This window comes from Sparus aurata, chromosome 8 (assembly GCF_900880675.1).
Source record: "Sparus aurata chromosome 8, fSpaAur1.1, whole genome shotgun sequence".
In the NCBI taxonomy this organism is placed as follows: Eukaryota; Metazoa; Chordata; class Actinopteri; order Spariformes; family Sparidae; genus Sparus; species Sparus aurata.
The window spans coordinates 14,503,318-14,513,673 of NC_044194.1; the positions used below are offsets into that span (position 1 = coordinate 14,503,318).

General features: G+C 39.4%; 2 protein-coding genes across 2 annotated transcripts; both read left to right on the forward strand.

Annotated features, from left to right (window-relative positions):
- Positions 1 to 1,529: 1,529 nt before the first annotated feature.
- Positions 1,530 to 3,498, forward strand: LOC115586954 (ribonuclease P protein subunit p25-like protein). Its single transcript, XM_030426448.1, has one exon. It carries the CDS (start codon positions 1,885 to 1,887, stop codon positions 2,569 to 2,571), a length of 687 nt encoding a protein of 228 aa, XP_030282308.1. The 5' UTR covers positions 1,530 to 1,884; the 3' UTR covers positions 2,572 to 3,498.
- Positions 3,499 to 4,439: 941 nt separating this feature from the next.
- On the forward strand, positions 4,440 to 8,067 carry cox5aa (cytochrome c oxidase subunit 5Aa). Its single transcript, XM_030426892.1, has 5 exons — positions 4,440 to 4,619; positions 5,506 to 5,622; positions 7,181 to 7,302; positions 7,426 to 7,543; positions 7,636 to 8,067. Exons 1-4 carry the CDS (start codon positions 4,547 to 4,549, stop codon positions 7,537 to 7,539), a joined length of 426 nt encoding a protein of 141 aa, XP_030282752.1. The 5' UTR covers positions 4,440 to 4,546; the 3' UTR covers positions 7,540 to 7,543; positions 7,636 to 8,067.
- The last annotated feature ends 2,289 nt before the right edge of the window (positions 8,068 to 10,356 follow it).

Genomic DNA, 10,356 nt, shown 5'->3' on the forward strand with positions numbered 1-10,356 from the left:
GAGACTGCTGCAGATGTTTAAATTAGCACATTCAAAACACAAATGTTGACATAAGCCTGTTATATTCTACAACACTTGTTAACTGCAAATTACAAAACCAGATACATCACAAGTTCTTCATAAGAAAAACAAAAAACTCATACAAAGAGTAACTTGAGAGGTTTTTTGGCTCATGTAGTAACTTTAGTGTACTAAAGCTATATTCCAGATGTGCCAATATTCTCATCAGTATTGTAGTCAACCAAGACCAGTGCGAGGCAACAATGCATGACAAACAATAAAATGTGGAACATGGAAACGATAGACACTCCTGTCTGATCTACATTTGCATAAAATATCTATATTTGCATAAAAACAGAGACAGAAGACACATGAAATAGCTCTTCATTCACCTCTTTCATTGCCATATATGTGTATGTGTGTGTGGGAATTGTACTTTGTTTCTCAGAGCCATAAATACAAACACAAAGGAGCTCAAATCAACATAACCATCTTTATTCAACACTCCTTCTTCCACGTTTTACTGTCGACCTACACAATTTTTTGCGCAAGCGACAGCTTTGCTATGAGACAACCTGCAGTTGTGGCTTTGCCTGGTCTTGAAATATAATCCTGAACCCTTTTTGTGTGAGACGGAGACGAGATTTGGTAAAAGCTGTCTTGTGACACATGTAACAATGTGCTTTAAATTGACATTCATGGCCAGTGGATTATTCTCCTGGGAACCAATTGTAATATGCTCTGAACTGTACAGACACCACTAAGAACCACGTATCTGTGCTCATTGTTCAAGCCAGTGAATATCATGGGGTGCATACCACCCTGTGAGGCAGAAATGCAGCATTATAACAGTGTACTGGTTCCATATGAGCCCCGCAGCTGTATCCTGACCTCCTCCTTTGGCTCAGCTCTTTTAAAGAAACACCTCTGTTTGCATCTGTATACAGATCCTTTCTAGACGTTTTAGTTTGATGGTTTCAGCAGCTTCAAGGTATGATTGTCCTCATAAATGTCATAGATTCGAAGAAGGCAAATTCATGCAGGCCTGGCAAGGCTTTTCTGGGTCAGCCCAGCGGGCGATGGACTGAAGGGAGGAGAACTGTGAAGTTGCTGTAATAGCCCAAAGGAAGACACTTCTTGGAGACCATATGGTTCTCTGATGATAGTGCAGAGGGGAAGCTGTCTTGAAAACCCTGATATGTTGCCTTAGCTATTATCTTTTTCTAAATATCTATCTACTCTAGTAAAATTATTGATTGGTGCAGTATTTGCAAAAAACGGCACATCAAGAATGTCAACAATCAAAACCAATTCAGTTGAAACAAAGGATTGTATTTTAACTGCATGCCTTGTTAAATCTCATTAACTCGTGTTTATTCATCCATATAATTCAAGCAACCACACGGACAAATAAAATCTCTGAGCCCTCGAGGGTTTAACAAAAGCTTCCCTCCAAAACCAACAAACTAGAATGTGACAGACATTATTAAATGTTGCATGTGCCTTTAAGAGCACTATGTCCCACTCTACATGTCTCTCTCTGAGCCTCATATGTGTTTGTTGGCATCAGCTGTCCTCAGTGCTGAATAGAGCAAGGACATCTTTTCCTTCACATCAATGGGATTAGAGGAAGAAATACCCTCTTCATACTGCTGGCTGTCATCTCAGTGCTCAGAAGACAAACATGGAAATGCAGCACGGGCAGAGGACAGGAAGAAGATCACAATAAGTCACAAGTTTGGATTACAGAGCTGATCAGTTTTTAGTTTCTTATGCTGAATGGACAAGAAACGTGTTTCCGATGTCAAGGGAGATATGCTGATAATCCAAAACAGTTGGCTCAGAAACATCATTCAGCACTGTTAGTTCACTGCCTTCTAAACTATGACTGAACCCAGGGGTCAGGGGAAGAGTTCAAATGGTGCAAGCAGCTCTGTGATGGAACTGCAGTCTGCCTCCTTCTTCCCTGACGTCCCATCTTCATCTTTGCCTCCAAAACTTGGCCGGAAGCACTTCAGGAGAGTCAGCCGCACAGAGGACAGCAGCCCCTGTCCGATCCCTGGCTTGGCAGCAGACGTCCTGCACATGCGAGTGAAAGAAGGAAGCAAGATCCGCAATTTGCTCCGGTTTGCAACGGCTAGTATGCAGGGGGAGGGAAAAGATGGCAACGGGACGTCGCTGAGACAGGTGGTCTTCAGTGGCTCAGGCAGAGGAGTCACCAAGACCATCACCTGTGTGGAGATCCTGAAACGTAAAGTGGGAGGGCTCCACCAGGTGTCCAAGCTCCATTACAAGACGGTGAATGAAGTCTGGGAGAGTCCACAGCAGGGAGAAGCAGGTGTAACCATGCAGAGGACAGTCCCTGCTATCTGTATCCTGCTTTCTAAAGACCCTCTGGATCCGCAGGCACCTGGATATCAACCACCCCAAACCCTGAGTGTCCCCACGGAGGATATAGAGAGACGCAGAGCTCTGCTGAGGCCAGCTCCCGGTCCCTCCTCACAGCACACAGCCAAGAAAGTCTGTCTGCATGACTGGAGCGAATGTTCTTCACAAATGTCCAAAATCTGAATGAGAAATACTTGAAAATGAACATGTATGGTAGGCTCGATCAGAGGGCTGCTTTATTGGTCTTTTTGGCAGCATCAAGTTTGCCTAAAATATGACATGACTTGAACTTTAACTTGATGATGATCTGATGTTTATGCACAGTTTAACTTTAAGTGAACAATTGCCTCTGCCGCCAGTCGCCAAAAATAGAGGATATGCTCAGTTCTGAGCTTCTATTAGAAATGATTTAGGCAATGATACTCTGAATGAGTAGTAGAAATAAGTGCATGTTTAAAATGTGAATCTTTCTTGCAACACTTAACTTCATGAAAAAGAAAGGATTTCTTTATATGCGTATGAGCAATAATACAAGTATTTTTAAATTATTCATATGAGATTCAAACTGTAGACAAAACACTGTAAAAGTACATAAAGTTGGTCACAGTCATTACTATGTTTTTTTTTTTTTTTTACTTTTGTAGGGAATTCATGTACATAACAATAGATTGTAGTACCACTTTGCTTTGGTTAAAAATTGATTTTCATAATAATGCTGTCTGTTTTAATGTATGTAACAATAAATAAACTACTTATTTGATACAGACCCTATAAAATTCCACATCTTGGAGATTTAAATATGCTTTCATCGGAGGTAGACACTATACATTAACACTCAGGGACTGAAACCTCTCGGGGCTTCTGGAAACTTTGATTATACCAGACAAGCTGTGTGGAGCCATTTTATGTTTAGTTAATGTTGTTTTCTTTTTAGATTTGAAAACGAGTCTCCATCTGCTTCAGTTGTTTAAGAGAATACTGCAACGCTGCTTTGCTGTGAAGCTCCAGAAATGTTTTGTGGACATGAGAGTGAGAAGATAATAACGCAATTTTCATTTTTGGGCTCACTTACCCCTTAAGGACTTTTGTGTATGTGGTGATTATCAGTAATTGGGCTAATTAGTGGCGAAGTCAAGGCTCTGTCTTGTAACTTATATTTTCATGCACCGTGTAATTAAAGGTAATGTCTGAATTACATTAATTCCATCTTTAAGTCTATCCATTGTGTTTTGAGTTTTTGAATTTTATAGCATCCTAATGAAACATACTCATATAAGAATTAATTAAACAAAATCTAATTTCATCAACCAGATTAACTACATGAGATGATTGTAAAATAACACTTAAAAAAAGTATTGTTAGGCGGTTAGCCTTTTCCTATCGAGCAGGATGTACCTAGATAACATACTCACAGAACCAATGAATATCACATCTCTCAACTCTTACTCCAACAGTGACTATTGGAAAATCAAACATAGTGTCATCGTCTGATATAATGTGATCATGTCTTTGTCTTCAATAACGTTCTGTGTCCTTGTGCTTTTGTTTGCGCTCATGCTGTTCGATCTGTGCTTATGTGCTTAGTGCTTTTATCTGTGCCTCTGTGCCTGTATGCTACGTCATAAATAGCTTCAAATGCAATAACCTGCAAGGGACAGCTGTCAAGGTCTGGAGTAATAGTTGTGATTTTTATTGTGCTAATTATTGTGTTCCCTGTTATTTCTTCCTTGCGTGTTTTCGTGTGTGTGTGTGCGTGTGTGTTTTAATGCCATTAACCTGACAGGGACTGCAGTTGACATTCTTGTATGGGCACATTTACTGGGATAAATCTGGCACATTTACACGATGGACTCTGGTGCTCATGTTAATTAATGTGCATTGTCCCCTTTTTTTAAAGAAACCCCCAAAATATGCTATGTTTATTGAACATACCTGTCAGAACAATAACGTGTTTAAGCAGATCTACCCGGCCACTTTACAGTGTTATTTCTAGGTCAGGATCAGCAGGTCAGCAATACAGCAAACATATCAACGAGCTGCGATCTGCACATGCGCAGGACGGGGATGCTTACGTGACGGGTGAAGCACGTTAGCGCAGCGCTAGCTTCCGTTTGAGAATCCTCACCGGTCAGGTCCGTGTAGCAGGCTGTCCCACACCATGTTCAGAGCCGCCGTCCGACTCTCGGTCTCCGGTGTCCGGAGTTTAACCCGCACGCAACCACGGTGCCAAGGTATTTGTTCATTCGGCTATCACCTCTGAGTGTTATTTAGTCATTTGGTAGCGTATAGACCTGCCAAGGCGAGGTTCCTACGGAAGTCAGTGTGGCTGTCTTCACATTGCAGTGCCCGCGCGGCTAAGCTAGCTGGCTGAAATAAGCTTGGACAATGTAACTGTCGCTTGTAATACACGCCGCGATGTTAAATATGTCAAGGTGTCACTCAAATGATGTAGACTTTCGTTCATTACTCCCATTACCCACAAAACTTGGGTGTGTGCCGCTCTAAAAAGGCCCCGGTGTTAGCTCGGTGGTGTCTGTGTCCTTGTCATGACCCACTTGGAAGGCTGGATGCGGGGCCCAGTTGTCCTGCTGCTTATGCTAGTTGCTAACGTGCTAACAAGGTTTGTTGTCCAACAGTTAGCTATATGTGTACAGACAACTAGTTGCAGGGATTGTTTACATGAAGTTATGATGTGGTGCAGTCAGTAACAGCTAGGAAACATTGTTTATTCGGATGTTGTGGTGATGGTTTGGCTAAAACTTTGCTACATTAGTTTGACCTCTCAGGGACGTTAAATAGGTATCTGATTGTCTATTGATCATTGTCTGAGTACCACATCTTCTTGTATAGATCATATGAGCCATACTATGCAAAGAAATCTCCTGTGTGTTTGTCAAGGTGTTTCCACCCTTGTAGGTGTAGTAGTTGGCAGGTCATGTCAGGACGCTGGAAATGATCCAGCTCCATTACATTACTCGACAGCATTTGTCGTCTTTCCACTTCACTCGGTGTATATTCCCATGACTGTGTTTGCCCTTCTGCAATACCTGATGCCACTGTAACAGCTTTATTTTATTGGGGAGAAGATGTCTAACTAAAAATGTTTTCATTGTGCAGCTGTTTTGGCCTCAAGGTGTTACTCACATGGCAAGCAGGAGACAGATGAGGAGTTTGATGCCCGCTGGGTCACCTATTTTAACAAGCCAGACATTGACGCATGGGAGCTGAGAAAAGGTATGTTTATGGATGACTGAATGAATATTGTGCAACTTTTATTGCAGGGTTTGGCATAAGGAAGTAACTAAGCAAGTCTAAGCAAAGATAATTCAATGTGTACGCCTGTGAGTCAACAGAGAGTTCCCAACTTATCTGATCTGAGATTTCGATCAAGTCAGTGAGGATGACTGCCAAATTACAATATTCAATTTAATGGATGAGTGCTTGACTCTGATTAAATGTTTTGATTTTTATGTCTTTGCTGGATATTACTCAAAACATTAACAGTATGCTGTAGTGTTACAGATACAATAACTAAATTGCAAACAACAAATGCACGTTTTGTTTCTAATGAAACAGTGCTTATGTTTGAATAAGGATCATAACTGATATGTCTGTAATCAGCGCTTTTCGATGCGTTGTCAACTTTTTAATTAAAATCCCACTATTATTATCACCTGTGAGGCAGACTCTCTGATTTGGCTTCTTAGATGAGAATATTTATTGGTTTCTTTACTCTTTTAGCTGTCAACAAATATTCTGAATTGGAATACATAATCAAATCATAAAAAGATGGGTATTTGTTTGTGAAAATGAACATTCAGTTGTGGGGGGAAACAACAATACAGAGCACATACCAGCGGAATATCATCTACTAAGGTGCTGAATTAGCATTCTGAACCCTTTTACAAAGAGATCAGATCCTATCTCTGAGAGTCATGTACAGTGTATAGTGTTTTGCCATTTGATATGCTGTGACATGCATTAATTCACTGAACTTCTTGGATTGTATTATATCATCTCGATGGTACCCGAAGCATCCTGTATTCTTTTAATGTACGAACACCCACTAAGAGAAAAAAGCACAACAGAAGAGATGTTTTCAATAGCAGGAATAAAGGGAAAGGTCCCTTATCAGGTGAGAAAAGATCAGACCAGAAAGTGAAAGAAATGGCTCAGTTGGCAGTTTTAATGGTTGGATATTACACAGGAACACATGTCAGAAGTAGTGTTGCAAATGTGGTAAGGTTGTTGTGTTCTCAACTTGTATATTGAAATGGAGTTGAAAGATACGGTAGGGGCTATTCCATATTTTTTAGTGTCAACAAATACCACTAAAAGAACACAACAAGCAGTATGTTAGTCCCTCTTTCTCTGTGGATCTAAAGTTTTTTGACACATGTTATAGATATTGAGTTTCATTGTTTAAACCAGGCACTCTTGAGACACACACAATAGCACTCTTGGCTCTTGGATTGTGTGTGTGGAAGTTGGCTCAAAACAAACTGCTATACTATACCTGGAACAGGATTATTTGCTCCAAAATGGATGTCTGAGAGAAACAATTGGTCCAAGTTGTCTAATTGTGTGGAGGTCTAAGAAAATACAGAAAACCTTTAGGTGGGACCACTTCATTAGCAGTTTTGACAATTTTGTGGGTTTTATTCACATCAGACAAATGTAGGGAGTTGTCCTTCTTACAACTTTAAGAAACTGAATTAATAACAGAAATGTGCATTATAGTTATGAGTTCTCTCTCTGATCTCCATATAAAAGATGTAATTCCTTCTTCCAGGGATGAACACATTGATTGGGTATGATCTGGTACCTGAGCCAAAGATTCTTGAGGCAGCACTGAGAGCCTGTCGGAGGTTAAATGACTTTGCCAGCGCTATCCGAATTCTGGAAGCTGTGAAGGTGAGAGAAAAACCTAGTGAGTTAGCATGGTATTAATTCAGGGAACATTGCCAACCAGCATCTTTGCAGTTGGTAGTCATGAGTTATTGATTAACTTGGGTGTTACTAATATTATTTCCTCAGGACAAAGCCGGCCCTCATAAAGACATCTACCCATATGTGATCCAAGAGCTGAGGCCAACATTAGACGAGCTCGGCATCTCTACACCTGAAGAGCTTGGCATCGACAAAGCATAGAGAAGTGGGTGTTAAATTTCTCCAATCAGTCTCTTCCCCCCCACTGTGTTTGTAATAAGATGACAATCTAATATAAATTCTGTTTGTTTGTTTCAGATCTAACAACTATGGATATCCCCCGGACACAGAGACATTGTACTTAAATGTTTGCCTCATATAATACGTGCTATATTTAATTTGACCTTTATTAAGTTCTGTTGCTTGTAAAATATTGATGAACCTAATAAAGGAAAATGTATCTTTATTGAGTGTCACAAGTATGTTTGGGATATTTCAAATAGTTTGAGTACTCATTGAAGCAATACTCTATCAGAAGTGGTGTTCATTGAGAGCAGAACCTTGCTTTAAAGTGCATGTTGTCTGAGTGTGTGTAGATGCTTTTGTGAAAGTCACATTTTGCCACCAGGGAGCAGCATTTTCACACAAATGTAAAAATCATTTTACTGTATTCAGTCTATATGACATCTGTTTTCATTTCAGGGAAAGAAAATTTACATGCTGGTAAAATAAACGTGTTCAAATGGCAAATGGTGTAATGTTGTTATCAGCACATAACTGGAATAGGGATTGTAAATATTGATTTTAGATTCTTATTGACCTTTTATTATTTTAAATTATTTTAAGAGTTGGCTTTAGAAAAAGAATCACATTGATTATCATCCATGCCTAAATTTGATAAATAAATAATTCTTATATTTGCATATGAAATAAAAGTCCAATGAAATGTCACATTATTTTTGGGGACCAAAATAAAAAAAACAAAATAAGAATCCAGATAATATGTCAGAATAATACGAGCTCATGGGGAAAATGTGTGAATGCATCATTTATACATTTTATTTCCTCCGTTTTCCCGCGATAACGGGATAATTATCCCGAAATAACGATATAATTAATTCGAGATCTTGAGAAAACAAAACGATAGTGTTGTATATTTCATTTTTGCAGGAAACGTAATTCAGTGTAGCAATGTCAGAGGAGCAGGAGCATATCGATCACCGCGTCACATATCTTTTCAATCAAGCTACGAGGTCCCGGGCATCCGGTATCCAGGGAGACGCCCGGGACCTTGTAGCTGGTCATCTATGTAGTTAACGACGACATCGGGCTCACCTGGATTGCGCCGCCGATACAGCTGAAGCCTTGTTAACCGTCTTTTTAGATTACGCACACAATGTGAATATTATCTGTTATAGCAAGGCATAATGCTATTTCAGCTTGTCAGGCCTTGATTGAAAAAATCTGTGACGCGGTGATCGATATGCTCCTGCTCTTCTGACATTGCTACACTGAAAGATGTTTCCTGCAATAATTTAATATACTATACTATCGTTTTGTTTTCTTAAGATCTCAAATTAATGTTATTGTTATCTCGGGAAAAGTTTCGTTATCTCGAGATCTCGAGAAAATGATCCCGTTATCTCGGGAAAATAGAGGAAATAAAATGTATGAATGCATGACCCTTTAGGGCTTCCGTAAATATATCCCTATGTGTCTAACTAATTTTGGGTAGTGTATATGTACACATTTGCCATTTACTATACAATAAGACAACGTGATAGCAGCTGAGGTGTAGCACTTCTGTATGTTGCATGTTTATAGTGCACATTTTCTGAAATTGCATCAGCTCTATATGCAAGTAGAACAGTATTGCCGTGATGTGTTTACAATGAATATGAGTGTTACTTTCACTTGTATGAGCATAAAGATTCCTCCAAGGTGTGTCAGTAAAACATTAAAGGATTAAGTCAATGGGTCTTGGAGTCAAACTTAATTGTTGTCATACCATTTTGTAATATGTGCAGTCATTCAGTTTTCTTCTCTTAAACATGGTGTACTTCATGGTAAGGTACATGGTAGTAAAATACTTAAGAACTCCTGTATTTACTGCAGCATTGGCCATTATTTTAATTAACTGGTAAGTCCACCAGTTTTACACATCAGTGAATGCTGAAGGGTCTTAATACCGCATACGTGAAAAAAGCAGTAAAGCGTTGTGTGGCTCCAGGGAAGCTGCATGTTATCAGATAAACCACCTGCAGTGATGTAATTCTACATTAAATTGGACCAAGTACTCCATTGGTTCAGCACTGTGCTCCTAAAACATTGTTTTACTCATTATGGACATTACGAAAGCAATATATCATATTATTTACAGCTTCCTCTGGAGCCACAAAAGGCTTTATACTACTTTTTCACAAATGCAGAAGTGTTCCTCAGGGTAAGTATAAACACACTTTAATTTGTATGATTGGTGCAGTTACACTTTAAACCACAGTTTTATGAGACATGACAGGAGTCACTGCTTGTACCTGTGCTACATCCACTCCTTCAACATTGTCACTATGAATGTGGTTGACTGAATCTATGTGAGATAAATTTATTTCAGAGTTTACGTATTTGAGAGGAATGACTCAGTTTAGGTTTTGTATGCTTGCAATATTTGACTCTCAGATTGTGTAAAACTAAATCTGGTGATTTCAATTCAAAGAGTAGTATAAAGCCTCTTGTGGCCGTAGAAGAAGCTGATAGTAATCTGATTGTGGCAGAGTTGCATTGTGGTTTATGTAGGCACTAGGTTTTAAAAAGGAAGACAAATGCGTGGAATAAAAGAAGGACATCTCTGGTTCTGCTGTAACGATTATGATCACTTGTTTTTTTTAAATGTCCAACAGGGTTATTGTGGAACCTACATTACCCACAATGCAACTCAGCAACAAAATGACACCACTGGGGGCTATTTATTGGATTACATGCAGCTTCCTCTGGAGCCACAAAAGGCTTTATACTGCTTCTTTCACAAATTCAGTAGGACTT